The sequence below is a fragment of the Microplitis mediator genome, chromosome 8, assembly GCF_029852145.1.
Source record: "Microplitis mediator isolate UGA2020A chromosome 8, iyMicMedi2.1, whole genome shotgun sequence".
Taxonomy (NCBI): Eukaryota; Metazoa; Arthropoda; class Insecta; order Hymenoptera; family Braconidae; genus Microplitis; species Microplitis mediator.
The window spans coordinates 3518090-3544256 of NC_079976.1; the positions used below are offsets into that span (position 1 = coordinate 3518090).

The 26167-nt window shown below is 34.6% G+C and overlaps 3 protein-coding genes across 5 annotated transcripts; 1 reads left to right on the forward strand and 2 right to left on the reverse strand.

The window, feature by feature from the left end:
• The first annotated feature begins 443 nt into the window (after positions 1–443).
• LOC130672644 (uncharacterized) lies at positions 444–5406 on the forward strand. Of its 2 annotated transcripts, XM_057477295.1 has the most exons (7): positions 444–1193; positions 1277–1840; positions 1910–3349; positions 3518–3828; positions 3898–4626; positions 4710–4912; positions 4985–5406. In XM_057477295.1, the coding sequence occupies exons 1-7, from the start codon at positions 842–844 to the stop codon at positions 5130–5132; spliced, it is 3747 nt and encodes a 1248-aa protein (XP_057333278.1). In that variant the 5' UTR covers positions 444–841; the 3' UTR covers positions 5133–5406. The 2 variants fall into 2 exon arrangements, with proteins under 2 accessions (XP_057333278.1, XP_057333277.1); XM_057477294.1 differs by having other exon boundaries at positions 445–1193; positions 1910–3828.
• Positions 5407–5487: 81 nt separating this feature from the next.
• Positions 5488–10320, reverse strand: LOC130672645 (early endosome antigen 1). Of its 2 annotated transcripts, none has more exons than XM_057477297.1 (14): positions 10258–10320; positions 9821–10192; positions 8974–9754; positions 8777–8910; positions 8508–8699; positions 8334–8431; positions 8091–8273; positions 7699–7955; positions 7455–7624; positions 7162–7383; positions 6551–7090; positions 6277–6486; positions 5894–6211; positions 5488–5750 (listed from the first exon to the last, which is right to left on the reverse strand). In XM_057477297.1, exons 1-14 carry the CDS (start codon positions 10261–10263, stop codon positions 5538–5540), a joined length of 3696 nt encoding a protein of 1231 aa, XP_057333280.1. In that variant the 5' UTR covers positions 10264–10320; the 3' UTR covers positions 5488–5537. The 2 variants fall into 2 exon arrangements, with proteins under 2 accessions (XP_057333280.1, XP_057333279.1); XM_057477296.1 differs by having other exon boundaries at positions 6551–7093; positions 10258–10319.
• Positions 10321–10438: 118 nt separating this feature from the next.
• Positions 10439–13011, reverse strand: LOC130672646 (negative elongation factor B). Its single transcript, XM_057477298.1, has 4 exons — positions 12797–13011; positions 11771–12713; positions 10756–11568; positions 10439–10661 (listed from the first exon to the last, which is right to left on the reverse strand). The coding sequence occupies exons 2-4, from the start codon at positions 12674–12676 to the stop codon at positions 10521–10523; spliced, it is 1860 nt and encodes a 619-aa protein (XP_057333281.1). The 5' UTR covers positions 12677–12713; positions 12797–13011; the 3' UTR covers positions 10439–10520.
• Between the last annotated feature and the right edge of the window lie 13156 nt (positions 13012–26167).

Here is a 26167-nt window from a genome sequence, read left to right on the forward strand (position 1 = left end):
GCAAAATCCGTCCGCGCATTTTTTTAAATTTCATTATTTTAATTCATTTATTTATTTAATTCAAATTTATAAATTATCTCATGTCTGCTACATTCACACTCATTAAAATTCATAGTAATAAATTTTTAAAAATTCATACGAATGATTTTTTTCAAATCTTTGGATACAAATTTTTAAATTGCTGTTGATAAAACCCAAAAAATTCCTGGTGTCTGCTATTTTTATCATCAATTTTTTTGTCGCATTTACATCCTAATATTTTTGTTTTCGTTTCTTATAAAAATTTTTAAATTATGCGCGCCATTTTTGAATTATTAACAAATCGCTGATAGTAATGAAGGAAATGATCTGACAGTTATCTACAAACCAAAATGGCGTTGTTGAATTCCCATCTACTTTATCGATGCCATTAGGAATTTAATTCTTCATTTTCTTCAGTTATCTATAATATATAACGCGGATACACGATAGCAATGTATTTGCAGTTTAACACCCATATCACACGTGTGTTTTTTTTTTTCGCGCATCAAAGATACTGAATATCAAAAAAATAATAATTAAAAAGTAATTAACTATCTGATGTATAAATTACATAATAAAAAATCCATAGTTTTGATTTCGAAATAAATATAAAACAAGAGCTAAACTAGGGTAAAAAAGAACCCGGTTTGGCCGGGAATTGAAGCACGTAGACATTGTTGTCGTAGTGCTTAGCGATGTACAAACAGTTTTGTGTATGGCGGCTTCTAGTTGATAAAAATATTTTCATTAATTAATATATTTCCATATAGATAGTAAATATATATCATTTTTTATGCTTATTGATGATTAATTGATAAGAATGGCTGATATTGAAGTACCAGTGGATGTTGCTGTAAATAATGCTGGTGAGAAGGTTGAAAGTGTCAGTACAACTGATGACCAAGATGTCCAGGAACAGAAGCCGGACTTGAGTGTCAATGCAGCAACAGAACCATCGTTGCTGGAAGACGAAACTATGCCGTCTTATATGAGTGTAACCACTAGTACAGTGTCTTCTGCTAAGCCGGATGACCTGAAGACAACCCAGGTTGATGATGATTTAGCAACAGATATCGCAAGTAATGGAGATGATAAGAGTGTTTATGAAGTTTCATCTGATGATGAAAATGATCGACAGTATTATCGTAATAATCGTGAAGATGATAATGATGGTAAATTTATTTTATTATTTAATTTTATCTCTAATTATTTATAATTAATTAATAATTAATTATTGTTATCATTATTTTTTTAGACTTGCGTATGAATGAAGCAAAAAGGGCGAGATATTATCAAGATAATAGAAGACGGTACCACAGTGATTCAGAGGAAGATGATGATGAAGACGATGATGAGGATGATGAGGAAGATGATGATGAAGATGAAGATGATGAAGACGAGGAAGACGATGATGAGGAGCTTGAAAAATACAAGAGGTATGACAGGTCTGAAGATGAATATGAAGCGGATAAATTTGAAAGATCGTCAGATGATTTTGTAATTAGACCTAGCGCTGGGTTGGACAAAAATTGTAAAAAACGTAGCGCGTCTATGGAGGAGTTGAGTCCGAGGAAAAGAACTGAGAAAAATAATAAAAGACAGGCGCTGCCTACGCATTTTGAAGAATTATCAGGACATCCTGAAATAAGTCTTATTTGTAATTCGCGTAGAAATTCGGTAGGTCGCAGGAGTTATAATCATGTGACGAGTAAAGTTAAGCAGTACATCCAGGATGGACAGGAGCAGAGACGACTGTCTGCTCAGCGTAGATCTATTGAGAAAGTAAATGTTGATTGCAAGCGAGTGGAGAATGATAAAGGTAACGTTCTAAGATTTTTTATTATGATAAAATATTAAATTTGATTGTAATTTTTGTGATTCCTTGCAGATATTGATGAAGGTACGGATAATTTACGACTGAATCCTCAGTGTAGACTTTTAAAAAATTATTCCGAGTTCGCGCTTAAAAATGCTGTCGTTGAAGACCCTCTGAGTATCGTTGAAGTTGACGTAAAAAATCTTGTAACAGAAAATGGGAATAATATTGCAGTAGATGTTAAAAATAATGGACAGGATAAGGAAGACGCAAAAATGGAGATTGAAGTTGAGGACGATGATGATGATGATGGTGATGATGATGAAGAAAATGCAAAAAATGTTAATTCAAATAAACTGGTTGATAAAGTAAACGGAGTGATTGATCATTCCAGTGGTAATGAAAAAGAAGATGCGAAAATTTATCAAGAAGATGAAGAAGAAATAGATCAGCCGGAAAATTTGATTGAGAAAAACCCGGTAGCAATTTTGAGTGTTCAAACTTTGACCAGTGAAGAATTTGCTAGGAATGATTATGAAAATAATGAAAGTGAGATGATCAGTTTGAATGAGAATCATGTAGAGAAAGAAGAAAGTGAAGTAACTGTTAATGTTACTGTCAATGTTAAGCCTGTCAATGTTTTGCCGATAATCTCTCAGGTTACTGAAGAACAAGAAATTGACGAGGTGATGGCTGAGGAGTTGTCGGCTAAACAGGAGTATGAGAATACCGTGAGAGAATTGATGTACCAGCTTCAGCAAAAGAATTCTGACTGCGCTAAAATGGGACAGGAATACCAGAGAGTTGTGAGGGAGACCGCTGAGTTGACCAAAGAGGCTAACAGTTTAAGAAAGGCCTTGGAGTATCAGCAAGAGATTCAGCAGCAGCAACTACGATCGCTGCAGCAGCAGCAACAGCAAATGCAGGAACAACAGCAAAAAATTCAAGAGCAACAACTCAAAATACAAGAGCAGCAGCTTAAAATCCAAGGACAACAGCAGCAGATACAGGGACAACAAGAACAAATCCAAGCGCAACAACAGCAAATACAAGAACAACGACAGCAAATACAAGAACAACGACAGCTACTGGATCAGCAGAAAGCAAAAGAAGTTAAAACGGTAGCAATTCAAACTGAAGATCAACCAAAGAAAATGATACACTCAAGTACTAGAGTTAATTTAATCCCACCGAGTAACAATGCATCCACTGCTACTGCAGGATCGACCATGAGTTCGATTGATCAGTGGACAGATAGTGAATACAGTCCAGTAGTTTCCTTGAAGCCGCCTAATATCGATCACTTGCTCAACTCCGATGTCAGTATGATAAATTCTGAAATCGATACAACTCTCCAGAATAAACCAACCAGCACGACAACGGCAGCTACACCAGCAGCAACAGCAACACCACCAGCAACCTCACGTGCTATGCTCACAACAACGCGTATTATTCAAACACTGGCACGTATGACTCCAGGAAAGCCGAATCCGAACGCCAGTGAGGATCAAGGTCAGTCGAAAGACCCAATCAGTCCGTTGATAACCAAGGATAACAATAGTAGAAAACGCAAAGCCTCGGAATCGTTTGGAACATCTGATAGCGGACCCCAACCATTTAAAATTCCCTTTATCACTATCAATGATGCACACAAGAAATTCAATTCGCATTCTGACACAGATGCTCCTGTCAAATCCTCTGGCGCATCTCATGAGTCTGCTGGTAAACAGAGTGGACTTGACGCTACCGGTCAGGAGAAAAGTACCCAGCAGCTTATTGACGGGGAGACTGAAGACGATGATGTCAAGTGTATCATTTGGCATGAGGATGAAGTCACTAAGCAGCGAAGCTGTCTCATCCAGACCGCTGTTCCGCCAGAGGAATCGGCTAAGATGAAAGGAAAGCTGCGTCACTGCGGCCCTTACTTGCTTGGTAATGTTGAAGTTAGAATTTCTGAAGCTAACGGAACTCTTAATATTTATGGAAAAGAGGTATGATTTATTTCAGATGCTAATTGTCTAAGCAACTGTCGATTATTTAGTAAATTATTTTTTTTTCAGGTCAGTCCTTTTTCAAGCGCTGAAGAACTTGACGAGGAGACAGAGGGGATTAATAGTTGCGAGCATGCCTGGTCGAAAATGTCTGATAAAAATGGTGTCAATTTCTTCTCTCCATCAATCAAAAAATCTAAGACACCATCATCAATGCGTGCTGGTATTTCTAAATTAAGATCAATGCTTACTCGCACTCCGTCACCTGTTAATGATAATGAAGAAAGCCCGTGTTGTTCGAGTAATCAACGGGGACTAAAGTACAAAAAACGTAGCCACAGTTCTTCATGCAATAATCACTCGAGTCATTCATTAGATAAAACGTACTGCTGCCTCCATAAAGGTGAAATAAATATTGGAGACTCTGGGTTTAATAAAGACGATGACATGATGGAAGATAACATGCACAGTTTGTTTGACCTGACAAGGAAAATTATTGGCCGTGAATCTTCTCGCCCTTCGTCACCGCATGGCCATATCGACTCTCGTACTTTCACTAAAAGCAATCCAAGAATTGATGATCCTTGTAGACACTCCTCACGCCGGTGCAGTTACAGCGAGACTGATGATACTTATCAACGTGACTGCAAGTCATGTCATCATTCACCTGCAGCTTGTCATAATCAAGACAACTCTTTCTATCAAGATTTTAAAAGCCCTCGTAATGTCAATCCATTCTGTACTAATTTTCCAAAAAGCGAAACTTTTATTCATCCTGGAAAACTTGAAACTCCTGAGGTACTTAAATTTTTTTTATTTATTAACGTTTTTATTTTGTTCTACAAATGTTTTATTTATTTATTTAATTTTTTTTGTTGAAGGTTAAAAAACTTCGTGACAAGGGGAAAACAGTTCGGACAATAATGGAATTCCTAAAGAGTTGTGGAAATTCACATACTACAAGTTTTGAGTCTAGTTTTATTCCCGAGACTGTAACAACTGCCCAGTCACATCCAAGCATGCGATTCAACTCAATACCTTCGTCTACTTCATGCCAAAAGCAAGCAAATTCATCCTGTCAAAAGTATAAATTTTTTGGTAGATAAATAAATATTTTGAATAATTTTTTTTACGAGATTCTGTTTTATTTTATCAGATGCTGCCCATCGTGTGAAAAACGCATCGGAATAGCGTCAGAAATGGAGTCAGAGTTGGAAAAAATTCGCTCTGAAATAACGAAACTCTACTCCAAGTCCGATGCGATGCGTGAAATGCTTAATATTCTGCGTTCAGTTGAAAACTAAACTATCAATTAAAAAAAAATAATAAGAGCTTAATTAAGTTTCTACGTACATATAATTAAGTCTACTTTCTGCTCATGATTTTAAAAAAAAATAAATATATATAATATAATATAATATGAAAAAACAATAGACCACCGTAGACTGTGAAATCTGTTGGTTGCATTCAAGAAATGCAATTTTCTATATTATTTTCCTTTCTTTTTTATAAATGGTTTCCAAGTTTAAGAATTTTCTTTATGTTATGTATAAAATGAATTTATCATAAATCTATAAAGTTTTTTTTATCTTCAATACTTTTAGATAATAATATTTAAAATAAGACAACAACAAAAGTATGTGAAATTTATTATATTAAAAATTAATCTCAAAAATATTTTTATTTATGGATCTATTTTTTTTTATAGTTCAGTAATTACAGTTACAGCTGTCGTAGATATTTTGGCTCGTCTCTAGAGGCATTGAAGTGATCGGAGTTTCTGCGCGAGTTCCGACATTGAAGACATTACTGTAAGAAGTATTTAAATAATTAACTTGCCCTTGAAGAGTTCGAACGCGGCCCTGCGCTTGTTCGAAAGCTTCACTCAGGTGATTTATCTGGCCCTGCATCTTTTGTCTTATCTACAAATCATCAAGTTAATTATTTTAATCAAGAACTTTACTGATTCCAACAGGTCTTATATTTTTATACGCCCTATTGGTTTTAAAATATAAGTCCTTCAGGAATTAGTGACGTAAAATATTTTTATTAAAAGCAATGAAACCTCATCTCTGTCTCTCTGAGCAGCTTTGGCAGTTGCCCTGCACTGGGCAAGTTGTTTTTCCAAGTCGCCAATCTGTGCTTGCATATTCCGCCGTACAGTTTCACATCTGTCCTTTGTCCTTGCCACCTGTCTGGCTGAATCTTCTCTCACTTGTTCCAACATCGATGACAGCTGAGCTATCTCGTGCATTTTTTCATCAATTCTCTGCTTGTACTCACTCTCACGTTCTTCGGATCTCGCACATGCATTTTTTAATCGTTCGTTTTCATTCTTCAGCTCGCGATTTCTATTCTCTAGATCTTCTAGCTGATCCGATCCCTGATTTAAAGTATTTTAATTATCAATGAAGGCTCAAATATTTTTATTTAAAAAATTTTAATTACTTTAAGAAGAACATTTTCGCTTCTCAACATCTCCGACTGACTTGTCATCGCTCCTATTTTGTCTTTACAATTCATTAGTTCACGTGATAATTCTTCGCAATTTCTTTCAGCAAGCAAACGCATTTGCTGGCATTCTTGAAGTTTTAATTGTGTTTGTTTGAGTATATCAGGAAGCGGTGCTAATTCTAACAATTTTTCTTGGAACTGATTCTGTTTATAACCAAAATTAATGTCGCTAGTAAAATAATATTGATAATAAAAATAATTTCCATACCTTGACTCGTCCGATTTCAAGAGTAACATTTTCATTCATACGAGCGTTGTCCATCTCCATCAACTCCAGTTGTCTTCTCTGATCTTCAACCTGTTCCTGAGCATGCAAATATTTATTCCTATAGTCTTCCAACTGATTAGCTTGGTCCTGAATCAAAGATCTTAATTCCTCTAGCTCATCTTGCGCTTCTCTGTATCGCTGCCTGGCAACAATTAACGTCTGTTCTTGTTCCATCACCTGTTCTTTACTTCCAGCGAATCTATTCCTGTCAGATTCAAAACACTTTAATCGCTCCTGCAAATCTATCAACTGATTCTCTATTTTTTCTTTTTCATCTTTAGCATCACGTGTCTCCTGTTTCATTTTTTCAGCGTCGCTTCTCAAATACGAGACTTCACGTAATTTATTATTGTAGTCTTCCTTCAGCCGCGCATACTGTTCTCGTAAATCCCGTAGTTGTTGCAATGGACAATTACTACCACCCATCGGAGCCTGTGTACAAACTCCAGTACATGAAGGGATACCAGTCGTCGGAAACTGCTGCTATAAAATTAATTGATCAATTAATTATTTAAATTAAATGACAATAAATAAAAAAAATAATCGCAAACCATTTTAGCAAACGTCAAATCTTGAGGCATAGAATTTAAAACACCCCGATCTGACGGCGTGCCACGAAGATCACTTTGATTGGGACAAGGACATGGAGCACAGGGTGCTGTGCACTTGAGTAATTTTCTCTGCTGCTCTAATTGAAGTGTTTCGCGCGTTACATTTGCTAATTCTTTCCTCATTGTTTGAACATTTTGTTCTACTTCCCCAATTTGTTGTTCCTAAAATAATTGACATTTTAATCAATCAATTTATTTATTTAATTTAAATATATTTATGATAAATAAAATACCAATTGCTTAGTATTAGTGTCGCGATCGAACAGTTTGCTTCCTATTTCAGCAGGACAGACTCCGCGATTGAATTTAAGTTCAGTCATGGAAACGGGAGGTATCACTGGACGACAGCATCCAAGTTGACTGCAGATGTCATGTCCTGATCCACCGCCGCCCAATCGCGAGCCTATGAAATGATTAAACTCTTGCGATTATTTATTGCAATAATTAATTACGTACTAAAATAATCCGTGGACTTACGTTCAGTCAGACTGCCTGGACAGTAATTAGAGTTATCGTAACGCGGACTAGTGCGATAATTAGCGGATCTTGGAGAGTTTTGAAAGGATCCAGGACAACTGTAATTAATAACCTGTTCATTCAAAGACGCTACTTGAAGACTCAACTCAGTATTCTTCTTTATCACCATACGCATCTCTGCTTGGAGATTGCATACTGTACGCTGCAGATCTTCAACTGTGTCGTCTTTTTCTAGCAGGGCCTGTTCTAATTTATACCTAAATAAATAAATAAATATTCAAACTGAAGATAACGTCAACGTCAACACTAATAATTTATAATTAATCACGACTATCAACTGTTTGTAATTCAACTTTTTTTTTTTATTAGTTAAATAATAATTGATGACTTACTTGCCGCCTTCTAACTGAGCATTTTCACGAGCAAGTTTTTCTTGGACATTCAAAGCATCTGAAAATTTCTCGGCAATATTTTCTAGATATTTAACGTCTGTATTTATTTTTTTTTTACTGTCAGCAACAATAATCCTGGGGATTCTTTCTTCAGTTTTCCCGCAAACTATCACTCTAGGCAATCTATTAAAAATAAAAATTTTTTTATATTATTTTGTTTGGATAAATAGAAAAATTAATTACCGATCTTCAGGATATTCTTCCTGCGGTAAATCAAAACAGTCTTCTTGAGAAATTGCTTCCCAGTTTTTCCATGCATTAACTTTATCTGTTTCTTCTTCCTATCGTATATTAAAATATTAATTAACTAACAATAAAAAAGAAAAATTATTATTGTACTTAAATCAAATAAAATACTTCGGCTTTGGGTTCATCGGATTGAGTAATTAATCCCAGCGCCTGGACGTAACCATCAATAGAAGTAGGATCTTGGATACCGAGAATATCTTGAATTTTTTTAGTCAAAATATCAAGTTCTTCTGTCTTGTTAATGACATCTCGACTCTTTTTTTCTAAAGTATTTTTTTCGATGTCCGTCAAATCTTCTTTCTGTTAAAATAGATCAATATATCATAATTATGATTCAACTAATTGATAACTTTGAGACATTATGTCACGTGTCCTACGCGTCGTAATTCTTCAAGTTCATTTTGAAGCTCATCAATTTCTTCTTGCAAAATAGACAACTGTTTATAAGCCTCTGTCATTTTATCAATCATCGCAGTGTCCATCATCGCCATCAAGTCATCTATTTGTGTATCTGAAAAAATAATTTCCATAAATATCATAAATTTATCAAAACTAAAATGACGAAATCCAATACCATCTCCGAGAAGATCACGTGATATATTTTCCTCTTTAATTGACTTAATTTCTTCTTTAACTGACTTCAGATCTTCTCTGACAGACCTGATATCTTCTTTATCTGATGTAATTTCTTCTTTGATTGACTTAAAATTTTCTTCTTTAGATTTATTAGACTCTTTTTTGCTTACTCCAGAAGAAGAAAGAGATTTTCTACTGGACTGTGAATCTTTTTTTACAATTTCTTCTTTCTTCTCTTCAGTGTTTTCATTTTTACTACCTTCTAATGAAGAAAATGATTTTTTACTAGGCTGCGAATTTTTCTGCACCATTTCTTCTTTCCTTTCTTCAATATTTTCATTTTTACTACCTCCTAATGAAGAAAACGATTTTTTACTAGGCTGTGAATTTTTCTGCACCATTTCTTCTTTCCTCTCTTCAATATTTTCATTATCAATATTATACATTTCTTCTCCATTTACCCCAACATCAACTTCTTCATTTTTATCTCCTTTAAAATTATCATCTTTTTGTACTTCTTCCGTGACATTTAATTCTTCATCTTTAAGTTCTCTCTCTTCTGGTCTTTCTTCCCTGAAATTTTCACTCCGTTGCCCTTCTTCGTCCATAATATCACGTGAAGTCACAGAAGATACAAAAGTTTCACGTTCAATATCAAAATGTTCTTCTTTCCCATCACTATCATCTTCAGCCATTTCTAAATTATCTCTTTCTTCAGTAGAATTTACTGATAAATCATCAAATTGATTAAAATTATATTCTCCAGTCACTTGATAACTCTAAACAATTATAAAAAAAAATAAAAAATATATGAAATAATAAAAACTAATGAATAGAAAAACAACCTGTATGACATTTTGACAATTTATTGGCCTGAAATGTGGGTACGCATTTATTTCATGAAACTCGGAACTCTTTTCGCTTTCCGTAGTCTCTGAAGATGATTCTTCCGAGTCTAAGTACGTTCTAAATAAACTCTCTAATGACCTCAGTGGTTTTTTGACATCAAAAAATGACTCTAAAGATTCTAAAAACTCTCTATAATTCAAAGATCCTTCTTCCAGCGCTTCATATTTATTTATTTGCGGAACATTTTTATGAACATGTCGTTGCTTAACCAACTGAAAACTTTTGCTTTTCAGTGGCGATGAATCTTGATTGATTTTAGGTGAAATAGTCGATGATCGTGACTGATTTTTTATACGAGATCTCCGTCTCTTAAATAAAAATATAATTATTTTTAAATTATTACTATTAATATATTCCTATTATTTTATTTTACCTTCATTCTTTTACCTTAAAAAAGGCAGCTAATTAATAAATATATGAGTTACTACAGATAATTTTGAATAATTTACTATATTTGAACCAAATGAAAATAAATATAAATATTTTATATGATTAAAAAAATAAAATATCATCCGAAAACAGGTTATCTGATATATTGTATGCGATAGTAATTTGTTTATATATATTTTTTATTAAAAAAATTTTTTTACATGATAGATAAATTTACAATTAATTGGGTTCTTTAGACATAATTATTTATGTAGGCACTGATACTCCAAGTGGTGATGAAGAACAATCCATTCCCATTGTATCTTGGCCCATTGTAGCTTCTTCCATTGCTCTGTTACCGATTTTCTCTCTGAGAGCCTCATACAAAGTGTGTACAGCTTCATTGTGCTAAAAATAAATTTCAAAATATTAAAACCTCCCGCGCTTTTGAAAATATCCTTAAGAATTTAAATTAAAAATAAATTTTTCTATCATTAATTACCTGACTAGTGGGCTGAAGTCCTTTCATTAAAGAATGCAACCTGGCAGCGGGTAATTTTGGATAAATATACCAAAGTAATTTAAGTAAATGCCTCGTAACATTGTCTCTGCCTAATCCGGCTAGGAAAAATTCGTCAAAAATTACAGTACAAAATGATTCATTGGAAAATTCGTCAGCCATATTGAGAATAAGTAAAGAAACGAGTGTATGAAGAAAAGGATCTTCAAAGGCACGTTGTCCTTGGCAGTTTGGAAGAGTTGAAAGAACTCTCATGAGTCCTCGGGAATCACTTCTTGATTTACCGGCGCCAGCACCGAGCCCACCGACACCTCCGGCGCCGCTGGCAACGGCCAATCCGAAACCCCCAGTCGCTCCTCCGACATGGAGGGTGTAGTACATAGAAAGAACCGCGGCCACTCCGGACAATTGCGCGTAGGCTTGACATGCATCTGGAGGTGGACCCGAGTGTTCTATGATAGCTATCGCGCTTTCTCGTTCATCTGGCGGTAATTTGCAATTTAATTGTCTTATCTGGTCGTCGACCATCAGCGACATCAGCGCGGGCAGAAATTTCGTGACTACTTGGCTGTCTAGCTTGGGCTCTTTGAAGTCTTGAGAGTCGATCATTTGCCACGCTGATAGTCCCAGTGCCAGCATTCTCAGAAGCAGAACCAGAACGGCATTATCTCGGGGGAGAGATTCTCCGTTTATTAAATGGAGTGCTATTTTTATTGCGCTGCTTGCAAGAAAATTTACAGCATAAGGATCGCAGAGTGTCATACTGAGATCCCCTAGCACTTGTTCCTGGCCTCTCTGTAATTAATTTATTAATTAGTTAATAATTAAACAATTTACTATTATTATAGTTAGGGTAAGAGCACCAATAGCCAGCCAGTCATATACTTTAACATTGGCTCAAAATATATATAGATATAATTTAACATGAGGTGGCTGGCTACTGGTGCTCTTACCCTATATACTATTTTATTTTATACTAATATATTTTATTATTTACCTTTATACTGTCCAAAAAACCTTGAAGCTCTCGCGAACGTTTAATATCAACGTTCTTTTCTCTAATACATGCATCTAAACACCACGTAAATTTATGACAAGGATCAACGGAAATAATTTCCTGGACCTCTAGATCATGGAGAGCCATCAGAAGCTCAGCACGCAGTGTACAATAATGAATATTTTTAGTTCTTAAAAATAGCGTCCTCAAAAATTGCAATACCATATCGTAAAGTTTAACACTCGTACCAATCATGTGCGCCAGCTTCTGTACAACTTCTCCCTGTCTCCTGACTTTTGGTGACGGGGAAAAAAACAACGAATTCAAATTACCGTGATCAAATAACACTTGTTCTTTCTCGATAATATATTTACTGAACAGCGGTGACACTTCATCACCAAAAAGACTCTGATTGTCTTTCCAAATTTGTCTTTTAACTTCCGTTTCCGCACTATTATACAACTCCTTTTCTCTCACCAGTACCCGTAAATATTTGTCGTCAATATGCGGCGTATTTCTGAGGATACTCATCACCACAGGCCGCAACGCCGGAACTCTTATCGCCGAGAAACTTTTAGACAGCATATCTTTCAGTCTTTTATCACCAGGACTTCCACCTTTATCACTTCTTTCCGCGCCGATTTCGTTGATCCGCTTCACCAGTTTCTCTCTCAATTCCTCAAGAACTGACGCGTGAAAATCCAGCCTCCGAACACCATGGAGGTCTAGTAAAGGAAGCATGGGTCTCAGAGACGGTAACAGAACTCCATTTTCTAACTGAAACTCTTCAATAGCTTTCAAAGGATCCGTGCAACTTGTCAACGAATCTCTCAAGTAAACTTGTCCAGGTATTCCCAGTTCCTCCAAACCATCTCCGACAGCTCGTCCGTTATTTCTCGTAGTCATTTTAAATAAATATTATTTTTATTGTCAAAATATAATTCTGTAAAAAACATAACCAATAAATATATATATTTAAATATATAAACACTACCAAAATTTATGAAAATAAATAAAAAAACTAACCTGCAAACTCGTTAACCATAAAAATTATAAATATATATGTATATATATTTTTACATTTAAATATTTAAATTCACTTTAAATTATTTACAACAAATTACCAAGTTATCCATTAATTATTTACAACATAATGTATAAATATATATCAATAATAAATTATATATATAATTGAAATAAACACAAACTGCACAGCACGCTATTACAACACCAACTGACCAACTACCAACTAGTTTTGAACCAGTGCAGCCAGATCGTGGGATATTTTATCTTTACCCCCTCCTGCCATTAGACTCCATGCTATTTCACCGCGGGAAGGGATGACCGTGAAGTTAGCCGACACCCGCCATTTTAAAAATGAAAAAGCTTATGACTTTAGAAAAAAAAAAAATTTAAAATTTAAAAAAAAATGCTCGTGTAGAGTTTTCAATTTTCTGAACGAGTATTTTTTTTAAACGATCAAAAATACTCGAATTGTTATTTTAAATAAAAATTAATTAATAAAAATATTAATTATAATTTTTTTTTTATATTATATTTTTCAAATTATTAAAATGATTATAACTCGCACTTTAGCGACTTGACTCGTAGGACTTTTTTCGGAGGGAATAAAATTTCCTATAAAATTTCAATCAACATTTTTGATGTACTTTCATTGGTTTATGTTCTGCGAGCCAATAAAGGTCAATTTCATAGGAAAAATGAGTTCCGCAACGGACACAAGTGAAACAGCTGGAATTACAGCTAAGTAACTATGGGCACTTTTGAAGAACACCAAATGCCCTACAATTTGCGACCAAAACCGCCTTGATATCATGAAACGCAGCTGAGTATTAGAAAGTTAAAAAAAAAAGTAATTTAATTTACGTGTATTTTAAATGGGAAATCTTTGAAATCTGATGGCAAGTACTTAGCATTGGAATTAAGAGCTCATATTTGGTGAGAAATTTTTTTTTCGATGAAAATTGCTCAATCTAGGACTCTAATATTTTTTTTCCTCCGGTATTATCGGTTACTTTCGATTGAAAGAGTCTCAGAAATCGCCAGTTAAATTGTCTGGAAATCCCAGAGAAATCCCATAGAAATCCCATAGAAAATACAGACCCAGCACTCGGAGTTGTAAAAAAAAATAGAATTATCGCAAGTTAAATTCTCTGGAAATCCCAGAGAAATCCCATAGAAATCCCATAGAAAATATAGACCCAGCACTCGGAATTGTAAAAAAATAGAATTATCGCAAGTTAAATTCTCTGGAAATCCCAGAGAAATCCCATAGAAAATATAGACCCAGCACTCAGAGTTGAAAAAAAAATAGAATTATCGCAAGTTAAATTCTCTGGAAATTCCAGAGAAATCCCATAGAAAATATAGACCTAGCACTCGAAGTTTTAAAAAAAATAGAATTATCGCAAGTTGAATTCTCTGGAAATTCCAGAGAAATCCCATAGAAATCCCATAGAAAATATAGACCCAGCACTCGGAGTTGAAAAAAAAAATAGAATTATCGCAAGTTAAATTCTCTGGAAATTCCAGAGAAATCCCATAGCAAACATAGACCTAGCACTCGGAGTCGAAAAAAAAATAGAATTATCGCAAGTTAAATTCTCTGGAAATTCCAGAGAAATCCCATAGAAATCCCATAGAAAATATAGACCCAGCACTCGGAGTTGAAAAAAAAAATAGAATTATCGCAAGTTAAATTCTCTGGAAATCCCAGAGAAATCCCATAGAAATCCCATAGAAATCCCATAGAAAATATAGACCCAGCACTCGGAGTTTTAAAAAAAATAGAATTATCGCAAGTTAAATTCTCTGGAAATCCCAGAGACATCCCATAGCAAACATAGACCTAGCACTCGGAGTTGAAAAAAAAATAGAATTATCGCAAGTTAAATTCTCTGGAAATCCCAGAGAAATCCCATAGAAAATATAGACCCAGCACTCGGAGTTTTAAAAAAAATAGAATTATCGCAAGTTAAATTCTCTGGAAATCCCAGAGACATCCCATAGAAATCCCATAGAAATCCCATAGAAAATATAGACCCAGCACTCGGAGTTTTAAAAAAAATAGAATTATCGCAAGTTAAATTCTCTGGAAATCCCAGAGACATCCCATAGCAAACATAGACCTAGCACTCGGAGTTGAAAAAAAAAATAGAATTATCGCAAGTTAAATTCTCTGGAAATCCCAGAGAAATCCCATAGAAATCCCATAGAAATCCCATAGAAAATATAGACCCAGCACTCGGAGTTGAAAAAAAAAATAGAATTATCGCAAGTTAAATTCTCTGGAAATCCCAGAGAAATCCCATAGAAATCCCATAGAAATCCCATAGAAAATATAAACCCAGCACTCGGAGTTTTAAAAAAAATAGAATTATCGCAAGTTAAATTCTCTGGAAATTCCAGAGAAATCCCATAGCAAACATAGACCTAGCACTCGGAGTTGAAAAAAAAATAGAATTATCGCAAGTTAAATTCTCTGGAAATTCCAGAGAAATCCCATAGAAATCCCATAGAAAATATAGACCTAGCACTCGGAGTTTTAAAAAAAAATAGAATTATCGCAAGTTTAATTCTCTGGAAATCCCAGAGAAATCCCATAGAAAATATAGACCCAGCACTCGGAGTTGAAAAAAAAAATAGAATTATCGCAAGTTAAATTCTCTGGAAATTCCAGAGAAATCCCATAGCAAACATAGACCTAGCACTCGGAGTTTTAAAAAAAATAGAATTATCGCAAGTTAAATTCTCTGGAAATCCCAGAGAAATCCCATAGCAAACATAGACCCAGCACTCGGAGTTTTAAAAGAAATAGAATTATCGCAAGTTAAATTCTCTGGAAATCCCAGAGAAATCCCATAGCAAACATAGACCCAGCACTCGGAGTTGAAAAAAAAATAGAATTATCGCAAGTTAAATTCTCTGGAAATCCCAGAGACATCCCATAGAAATCCCATAGAAAATATAGACCCAGCACTCGGAGTTGAAAAAAAAATAGAATTATCGCAAGTTAAATTCTCTGGAAATTCCAGAGAAATCCCATAGAAATCCCATAGAAAATATAGACCTAGCACTCGGAGTTGAAAAAAAAATAGAATTATCGCAAGTTAAATTCTCTGGAAATTCCAGAGAAATCCCATAGAAAATATAGACCTAGCACTCGGAGTTTTAAAAAAAATAGAATTATCGCAAGTTTAATTCTCTGGAAATCCCAGAGAAATCCCATAGAAAATATAGACCCAGCACTCGGAGTTGAAAAAAAAAATAGAATTATCGCAAGTTAAATTCTCTGGAAATTCCAGAGAAATCCCATAGCAAACATAGACCTAGCACTCGGAGTTTTAAAAAAAGTAGAATTATCGCAAGTTAAATTCTCTGGAAATTCCAGAGAAATCCCATAGCAAACATAGACCTAGCACTCGGAGTTTTAAAAAAAATAGAATTATCGCAAGTTAAATTCTCTGGAAATCCCAGAGACATCCCATAGAAATCCCATAGAAAATATAGACCCAGCACTCGGAGTTGAAAAAAAAATAGAATTATCGCAAGTTAAATTCTCTGGAAATTCCAGAGAAATCCCATAGAAATCCCATAGAAAATATAGACCTAGCACTCGGAGTTGAAAAAAAAATAGAATTATCGCAAGTTAAATTCTCTGGAAATTCCAGAGAAATCCCATAGAAAATATAGACCTAGCACTCGGAGTTTTAAAAAAAATAGAATTATCGCAAGTTTAATTCTCTGGAAATCCCAGATAAATCCCATAGAAAATATAGACCCAGCACTCGGAGTTTTAAAAAAAATAGAATTATCGCAAGTTAAATTCTCTGGAAATCCCAGAGAAATCCCATAGCAAACATACCCCAGCACTCGGAGTTGAAAAAAAAATAGAATTATCGCAAGTTAAATTCTCTGGAAATCCCAGAGACATCCCATAGAAATCCCATAGAAAATATAGACCCAGCACTCGGAGTTGAAAAAAAAATAGAATTATCGCAAGTTAAATTCTCTGGAAATTCCAGAGAAATCCCATAGCAAACATAGACCTAGCACTCGGAGTTGAAAAAAAAATAGAATTATCGCAAGTTAAATTCTCTGGAAATTCCAGAGAAATCCCATAGAAATCCCATAGAAAATATAGACCTAGCACTCGGAGTTTTAAAAAAAAATAGAATTATCGCAAGTTTAATTCTCTGGAAATCCCAGAGAAATCCCATAGAAAATATAGACCCAGCACTCGGAGTTGAAAAAAAAAATAGAATTATCGCAAGTTAAATTCTCTGGAAATTCCAGAGAAATCCCATAGCAAACATAGACCTAGCACTCGGAGTTTTAAAAAAAATAGAATTATCGCAAGTTAAATTCTCTGGAAATCCCAGAGAAATCCCATAGCAAACATAGACCCAGCACTCGGAGTTTTAAAAAAAATAGAATTATCGCAAGTTAAATTCTCTGAAAATCCCAGAGAAATCCCATAGCAAACATAGACCCAGCACTCGGAGTTGAAAAAAAAATAGAATTATCGCAAGTTAAATTCTCTGGAAATCCCAGAGACATCCCATAGAAATCCCATAGAAAATATAGACCCAGCACTCGGAGTTGAAAAAAAAATAGAATTATCGCAAGTTAAATTCTCTGGAAATTCCAGAGACATCCCATAGAAATCCCATAGAAAATATAGACCCAGCACTCGGAGTTGAAAAAGAAATAGAATTATTGCAAGTTTAATTCTCTGGAAATCCCGGAGAAATCCCATAGAAATCCCATAGAAAATATAGACCCAGCACTCGGAGTCGAAAAAAAAATAGAATTATCGCAAGTTAAATTCTCTGGAAATTCCAGAGAAATCCCATAGCAAACATAGACCTAGCACTCGGAGTTTTAAAAAAAATAGAATTATCGCAAGTTAAATTCTCTGGAAATCCCAGAGACATCCCATAGAAATCCCATAGAAAATATAGACCCAGCACTCGGAGTTGAAAAAAAAATAGAATTATCGCAAGTTAAATTCTCTGGAAATTCCAGAGAAATCCCATAGAAATCCCATAGAAAATATAGACCTAGCACTCGGAGTTGAAAAAAAAATAGAATTATCGCAAGTTAAATTCTCTGGAAATTCCAGAGAAATCCCATAGAAAATATAGACCTAGCACTCGGAGTTTTAAAAAAAATAGAATTATCGAAAGTTTAATTCTCTGGAAATCCCAGAGAAATCCCATAGAAAATATAGACCCAGCACTCGGAGTTGAAAAAAAAAATAGAATTATCGCAAGTTAAATTCTCTGGAAATCCCAGAGAAATCCCATAGAAAATATAGACCCAGCACTCGGAGTTGAAAAAAAAAATAGAATTATCGCAAGTTAAATTCTCTGGAAATTCCAGAGAAATCCCATAGCAAACATAGACCTAGCACTCGGAGTTTTAAAAAAAATAGAATTATCGCAAGTTAAATTCTCTGGAAATCCCAGAGACATCCCATAGAAATCCCATAGAAAATATAGACCCAGCACTCGGAGTTGAAAAAAAAATAGAATTATCGCAAGTTAAATTCTCTGGAAATTCCAGAGAAATCCCATAGAAATCCCATAGAAAATATAGACCTAGCACTCGGAGTTGAAAAAAAAATAGAATTATCGCAAGTTAAATTCTCTGGAAATTCCAGAGAAATCCCATAGAAAATATAGACCTAGCACTCGGAGTTTTAAAAAAAATAGAATTATCGCAAGTTTAATTCTCTGGAAATCCCAGAGAAATCCCATAGAAAATATAGACCCAGCACTCGGAGTTGAAAAAAAAAATAGAATTATCGCAAGTTAAATTCTCTGGAAATCCCAGAGAAATCCCATAGAAAATATAGACCCAGCACTCGGAGTTGAAAAAAAAAATAGAATTATCGCAAGTTAAATTCTCTGGAAATTCCAGAGAAATCCCATAGCAAACATAGACCTAGCACTCGGAGTTTTAAAAAAAGTAGAATTATCGCAAGTTAAATTCTCTGGAAATTCCAGAGAAATCCCATAGCAAACATAGACCCAGCACTCGGAGTTGAAAAAAAAAATAGAATTATCGCAAGTTAAATTCTCTGGAAATTCCAGAGAAATCCCATAGCAAACATAGACCTAGCACTCGGAGTTTTAAAAAAAATAGAATTATCGCAAGTTAAATTCTCTGGAAATCCCAGAGACATCCCATAGAAATCCCATAGAAAATATAGACCCAGCACTCGGAGTTGAAAAAAAAATAGAATTATCGCAAGTTAAATTCTCTGGAAATTCCAGAGAAATCCCATAGAAATCCCATAGAAAATATAGACCTAGCACTCGGAGTTGAAAAAAAAATAGAATTATCGCAAGTTAAATTCTCTGGAAATTCCAGAGAAATCCCATAGAAAATATAGACCTAGCACTCGGAGTTTTAAAAAAAATAGAATTATCGCAAGTTTAATTCTCTGGAAATCCCAGAGAAATCCCATAGAAAATATAGACCCAGCACTCGGAGTTTTAAAAAAAATAGAATTATCGCAAGTTAAATTCTCTGGAAATCCCAGAGAAATCCCATAGCAAACATACCCCAGCACTCGGAGTTGAAAAAAAAATAGAATTATCGCAAGTTAAATTCTCTGGAAATCCCAGAGACATCCCATAGAAATCCCATAGAAAATATAGACCCAGCACTCGGAGTTGAAAAAAAAATAGAATTATCGCAAGTTAAATTCTCTGGAAATTCCAGAGAAATCCCATAGCAAACATAGACCTAGCACTCGGAGTTTTAAAAAAAATAGAATTATCGCAAGTTAAATTCTCTGGAAATCCCAGAGACATCCCATAGAAATCCCATAGAAAATATAGACCCAGCACTCGGAGTTGAAAAAAAAATAGAATTATTGCAAGTTTAATTCTCTGGAAATCCCGGAGAAATCCCATAGAAATCCCATAGAAAATATAGACCCAGCACTCGGAGTCGAAAAAAAAATAGAATTATCGCAAGTTAAATTCTCTGGAAATTCCAGAGAAATCCCATAGCAAACATAGACCTAGCACTCGGAGTTTTAAAAAAAATAGAATTATCGCAAGTTAAATTCTCTGGAAATCCCAGAGACATCCCATAGAAATCCCATAGAAAATATAGACCCAGCACTCGGAGTTGAAAAAAAAATAGAATTATCGCAAGTTAAATTCTCTGGAAATTCCAGAGAAATCCCATAGAAATCCCATAGAAAATATAGACCTAGCACTCGGAGTTGAAAAAAAAATAGAATTATCGCAAGTTAAATTCTCTGGAAATTCCAGAGAAATCCCATAGAAAATATAGACCTAGCACTCGGAGTTTTAAAAAAAATAGAATTATCGCAAGTTTAATTCTCTGGAAATCCCAGAGAAATCCCATAGAAAATATAGACCCAGCACTCGGAGTTGAAAAAAAAAATAGAATTATCGCAAGTTAAATTCTCTGGAAATTCCAGAGAAATCCCATAGCAAACATAGACCTAGCACTCGGAGTTTTAAAAAAAGTAGAATTATCGCAAGTTAAATTCTCTGGAAATTCCAGAGAAATCCCATAGCAAACATAGACCCAGCACTCGGAGTTGAAAAAAAAAATAGAATTATCGCAAGTTAAATTCTCTGGAAATTCCAGAGAAATCCCATAGCAAACATAGACCTAGCACTCGGAGTTTTAAAAAAAATAGAATTATCGCAAGTTAAATTCTCTGGAAATCCCAGAGACATCCCATAGAAATCCCATAGAAAATATAGACCCAGCACTCGGAGTTGAAAAAAAAATAGAATTATCGCAAGTTAAATTCTCTGGAAATTCCAGAGAAATCCCATAGAAATCCCATAGAAAATATAGACCTAGCACTCGGAGTTGAAAAAAAAATAGAATTATCGCAAGTTAAATTCTCTGAAAATTCCAGAGAAATCCCATAGAAAATATAGACCTAGCACTCGGAGTTTTAAAAAAAATAGAATTATCGCAAGTTTAATTCTCTGGAAATCCCAGAGAAATCCCATAGAAAATATAGACCCAGCACTCGGAGTTTTAAAAAAAATAGAATTATCGCAAGTTAAATTCTCTGGAAATCCCAGAGACATCCCATAGCAAACATAGACCTAGCACTCGGAGTTGAAAAAAAAATAGAATTATCGCAAGTTAAATTCTCTGGAAATCCCAGAGAAATCCCATAGAAAATATAGACCCAGCACTCGGAGTTTTAAAAAAAATAGAATTATCGCAAGTTAAATTCTCTGGAAATCCCAGAGACATCCCATAGAAATCCCATAGAAATCCCATAGAAAATATAGACCCAGCACTCGGAGTTTTAAAAAAAATAGAATTATCGCAAGTTAAATTCTCTGGAAATCCCAGAGACATCCCATAGCAAACATAGACCTAGCACTCGGAGTTGAAAAAAAAAATAGAATTATCGCAAGTTAAATTCTCTGGAAATCCCAGAGAAATCCCATAGAAATCCCATAGAAATCCCATAGAAAATATAGACCCAGCACTCGGAGTTGAAAAAAAAAATAGAATTATCGCAAGTTAAATTCTCTGGAAATCCCAGAGAAATCCCATAGAAATCCCATAGAAATCCCATAGAAAATATAGACCCAGCACTCGGAGTTTTAAAAAAAATAGAATTATCGCAAGTTAAATTCTCTGGAAATTCCAGAGAAATCCCATAGCAAACATAGACCTAGCACTCGGAGTTGAAAAAAAAATAGAATTATCGCAAGTTAAATTCTCTGGAAATTCCAGAGAAATCCCATAGAAATCCCATAGAAAATATAGACCTAGCACTCGGAGTTTTAAAAAAAAATAGAATTATCGCAAGTTTAATTCTCTGGAAATCCCAGAGAAATCCCATAGAAAATATAGACCCAGCACTCGGAGTTGAAAAAAAAAATAGAATTATCGCAAGTTAAATTCTCTGGAAATTCCAGAGAAATCCCATAGCAAACATAGACCTAGCACTCGGAGTTTTAAAAAAAATAGAATTATCGCAAGTTAAATTCTCTGGAAATCCCAGAGAAATCCCATAGCAAACATAGACCCAGCACTCGGAGTTTTAAAAAAAATAGAATTATCGCAAGTTAAATTCTCTGGAAATCCCAGAGAAATCCCATAGCAAACATAGACCCAGCACTCGGAGTTGAAAAAAAAATAGAATTATCGCAAGTTAAATTCTCTGGAAATCCCAGAGACATCCCATAGAAATCCCATAGAAAATATAGACCCAGCACTCGGAGTTGAAAAAAAAATAGAATTATCGCAAGTTAAATTCTCTGGAAATTCCAGAGAAATCCCATAGCAAACATAGACCTAGCACTCGGAGTTTTAAAAAAAATAGAATTATCGCAAGTTAAATTCTCTGGAAATCCCAGAGACATCCCATAGAAATCCCATAGAAAATATAGACCCAGCACTCGGAGTTGAAAAAAAAATAGAATTATCGCAAGTTAAATTCTCTGGAAATTCCAGAGAAATCCCATAGAAATCCCATAGAAAATATAGACCTAGCACTCGGAGTTGAAAAAAAAATAGAATTATCGCAAGTTAAATTCTCTGGAAATTCCAGAGAAATCCCATAGAAAATATAGACCTAGCACTCGGAGTTTTAAAAAAAATAGAATTATCGCAAGTTTAATTCTCTGGAAATCCCAGAGAAATCCCATAGAAAATATAGACCCAGCACTCGGAGTTGAAAAAAAAAATAGAATTATCGCAAGTTAAATTCTCTGGAAATTCCAGAGAAATCCCATAGCAAACATAGACCTAGCACTCGGAGTTTTAAAAAAAGTAGAATTATCGCAAGTTAAATTCTCTGGAAATTCCAGAGAAATCCCATAGCAAACATAGACCCAGCACTCGGAGTTGAAAAAAAAAATAGAATTATCGCAAGTTAAATTCTCTGGAAATTCCAGAGAAATCCCATAGCAAACATAGACCTAGCACTCGGAGTTTTAAAAAAAATAGAATTATCGCAAGTTAAATTCTCTGGAAATCCCAGAGACATCCCATAGAAATCCCATAGAAAATATAGACCCAGCACTCGGAGTTGAAAAAAAAATAGAATTATCGCAAGTTAAATTCTCTGGAAATTCCAGAGAAATCCCATAGAAATCCCATAGAAAATATAGACCTAGCACTCGGAGTTGAAAAAAAAATAGAATTATCGCAAGTTAAATTCTCTGGAAATTCCAGAGAAATCCCATAGAAAATATAGACCTAGCACTCGGAGTTTTAAAAAAAATAGAATTATCGCAAGTTTAATTCTCTGGAAATCCCAGAGAAATCCCATAGAAAATATAGACCCAGCACTCGGAGTTTTAAAAAAAATAGAATTATCGCAAGTTAAATTCTCTGGAAATCCCAGAGAAATCCCATAGCAAACATACCCCAGCACTCGGAGTTGAAAAAAAAATAGAATTATCGCAAGTTAAATTCTCTGGAAATCCCAGAGACATCCCATAGAAATCCCATAGAAAATATAGACCCAGCACTCGGAGTTGAAAAAAAAATAGAATTATCGCAAGTTAAATTCTCTGGAAATTCCAGAGAAATCCCATAGCAAACATAGACCTAGCACTCGGAGTTGAAAAAAAAATAGAATTATCGCAAGTTAAATTCTCTGGAAATTCCAGAGAAATCCCATAGAAATCCCATAGAAAATATAGACCTAGCACTCGGAGTTTTAAAAAAAAATAGAATTATCGCAAGTTTAATTCTCTGGAAATCCCAGAGAAATCCCATAGAAAATATAGACCCAGCACTCGGAGTTGAAAAAAAAAATAGAATTATCGCAAGTTAAATTCTCTGGAAATTCCAGAGAAATCCCATAGCAAACATAGACCTAGCACTCGGAGTTTTAAAAAAAATAGAATTATCGCAAGTTAAATTCTCTGGAAATCCCAGAGAAATCCCATAGCAAACATAGACCCAGCACTCGGAGTTTTAAAAAAAATAGAATTATCGCAAGTTAAATTCTCTGGAAATCCCAGAGAAATCCCATAGCAAACATAGACCCAGCACTCGGAGTTGAAAAAAAAATAGAATTATCGCAAGTTAAATTCTCTGGAAATCCCAGAGACATCCCATAGAAATCCCATAGAAAATATAGACCCAGCACTCGGAGTTGAAAAAAAAATAGAATTATCGCAAGTTAAATTCTCTGGAAATTCCAGAGACATCCCATAGAAATCCCATAGAAAATATAGACCCAGCACTCGGAGTTGAAAAAGAAATAGAATTATTGCAAGTTTAATTCTCTGGAAATCCCGGAGAAATCCCATAGAAATCCCATAGAAAATATAGACCCAGCACTCGGAGTCGAAAAAAAAATAGAATTATCGCAAGTTAAATTCTCTGGAAATTCCAGAGAAATCCCATAGCAAACATAGACCTAGCACTCGGAGTTTTAAAAAAAATAGAATTATCGCAAGTTAAATTCTCTGGAAATCCCAGAGACATCCCATAGAAATCCCATAGAAAATATAGACCCAGCACTCGGAGTTGAAAAAAAAATAGAATTATCGCAAGTTAAATTCTCTGGAAATTCCAGAGAAATCCCATAGAAATCCCATAGAAAATATAGACCTAGCACTCGGAGTTGAAAAAAAAATAGAATTATCGCAAGTTAAATTCTCTGGAAATTCCAGAGAAATCCCATAGAAAATATAGACCTAGCACTCGGAGTTTTAAAAAAAATAGAATTATCGCAAGTTTAATTCTCTGGAAATCCCAGAGAAATCCCATAGAAAATATAGACCCAGCACTCGGAGTTGAAAAAAAAAATAGAATTATCGCAAGTTAAATTCTCTGGAAATCCCAGAGAAATCCCATAGAAAATATAGACCCAGCACTCGGAGTTGAAAAAAAAAATAGAATTATCGCAAGTTAAATTCTCTGGAAATTCCAGAGAAATCCCATAGCAAACATAGACCTAGCACTCGGAGTTTTAAAAAAAATAGAATTATCGCAAGTTAAATTCTCTGGAAATCCCAGAGACATCCCATAGAAATCCCATAGAAAATATAGACCCAGCACTCGGAGTTGAAAAAAAAATAGAATTATCGCAAGTTAAATTCTCTGGAAATTCCAGAGGAATCCCATAGAAATCCCATAGAAAATATAGACCTAGCACTCGGAGTTGAAAAAAAAATAGAATTATCGCAAGTTAAATTCTCTGGAAATTCCAGAGAAATCCCATAGAAAATATAGACCTAGCACTCGGAGTTTTAAAAAAAATAGAATTATCGCAAGTTTAATTCTCTGGAAATCCCAGAGAAATCCCATAGAAAATATAGACCCAGCACTCGGAGTTGAAAAAAAAAATAGAATTATCGCAAGTTAAATTCTCTGGAAATCCCAGAGAAATCCCATAGAAAATATAGACCCAGCACTCGGAGTTGAAAAAAAAAATAGAATTATCGCAAGTTAAATTCTCTGGAAATTCCAGAGAAATCCCATAGCAAACATAGACCTAGCACTCGGAGTTTTAAAAAAAGTAGAATTATCGCAAGTTAAATTCTCTGGAAATTCCAGAGAAATCCCATAGCAAACATAGACCCAGCACTCGGAGTTGAAAAAAAAAATAGAATTATCGCAAGTTAAATTCTCTGGAAATTCCAGAGAAATCCCATAGCAAACATAGACCTAGCACTCGGAGTTTTAAAAAAAATAGAATTATCGCAAGTTAAATTCTCTGGAAATCCCAGAGACATCCCATAGAAATCCCATAGAAAATATAGACCCAGCACTCGGAGTTGAAAAAAAAATAGAATTATCGCAAGTTAAATTCTCTGGAAATTCCAGAGAAATCCCATAGAAATCCCATAGAAAATATAGACCTAGCACTCGGAGTTGAAAAAAAAATAGAATTATCGCAAGTTAAATTCTCTGGAAATTCCAGAGAAATCCCATAGAAAATATAGACCTAGCACTCGGAGTTTTAAAAAAAATAGAATTATCGCAAGTTTAATTCTCTGGAAATCCCAGAGAAATCCCATAGAAAATATAGACCCAGCACTCGGAGTTTTAAAAAAAATAGAATTATCGCAAGTTAAATTCTCTGGAAATTCCAGAGAAATCTCATAGCAAACATAGACCTAGCACTCGGAGTTTTAAAAAAAATAGAATTATCGCAAGTTAAATTCTCTGGAAATCCCAGAGACATCCCATAGAAATCCCATAGAAAATATAGACCCAGCACTCGGAGTTGAAAAAAAAATAGAATTATTGCAAGTTTAATTCTCTGGAAATCCCGGAGAAATCCCATAGAAATCCCATAGAAAATATAGACCCAGCACTCGGAGTCGAAAAAAAAATAGAATTATCGCAAGTTAAATTCTCTGGAAATTCCAGAGAAATCCCATA

Excerpts from the sequence above, each read along its gene's own strand:
- LOC130672644 (XM_057477294.1), top strand. The coding sequence starts at position 842 with ATGGCTGATATTGAAGTACCAGTGGATGTTGCTGTAAATAATGCTGGT. Across the intron at positions 1,194-1,276 it reads TCGTGAAGATGATAATGATG|ACTTGCGTATGAATGAAGCA; the intron begins GTAAATTTATTT and ends TTATTTTTTTAG. Across the intron at positions 4,913-4,984 it reads GCAAATTCATCCTGTCAAAA|ATGCTGCCCATCGTGTGAAA; the intron begins GTATAAATTTTT and ends TTATTTTATCAG.
- LOC130672645 (XM_057477296.1), bottom strand. Across the intron at positions 8,432-8,507 it reads CCGATGAACCCAAAGCCGAA|GAAGAAGAAACAGATAAAGT; the intron begins GTATTTTATTTG and ends AATATACGATAG. Across the intron at positions 6,212-6,276 it reads GCGAAAATGTTCTTCTTAAA|GGATCGGATCAGCTAGAAGA; the intron begins GTAATTAAAATT and ends ACTTTAAATCAG.
- LOC130672646 (XM_057477298.1), bottom strand. The coding sequence starts at position 12,676 with ATGACTACGAGAAATAACGGACGAGCTGTCGGAGATGGTTTGGAGGAA. Across the intron at positions 11,569-11,770 it reads GTTTTTTGGACAGTATAAAG|AGAGGCCAGGAACAAGTGCT; the intron begins GTAAATAATAAA and ends AATTAATTACAG. Across the intron at positions 10,662-10,755 it reads GACTTCAGCCCACTAGTCAG|CACAATGAAGCTGTACACAC; the intron begins GTAATTAATGAT and ends ATTTATTTTTAG.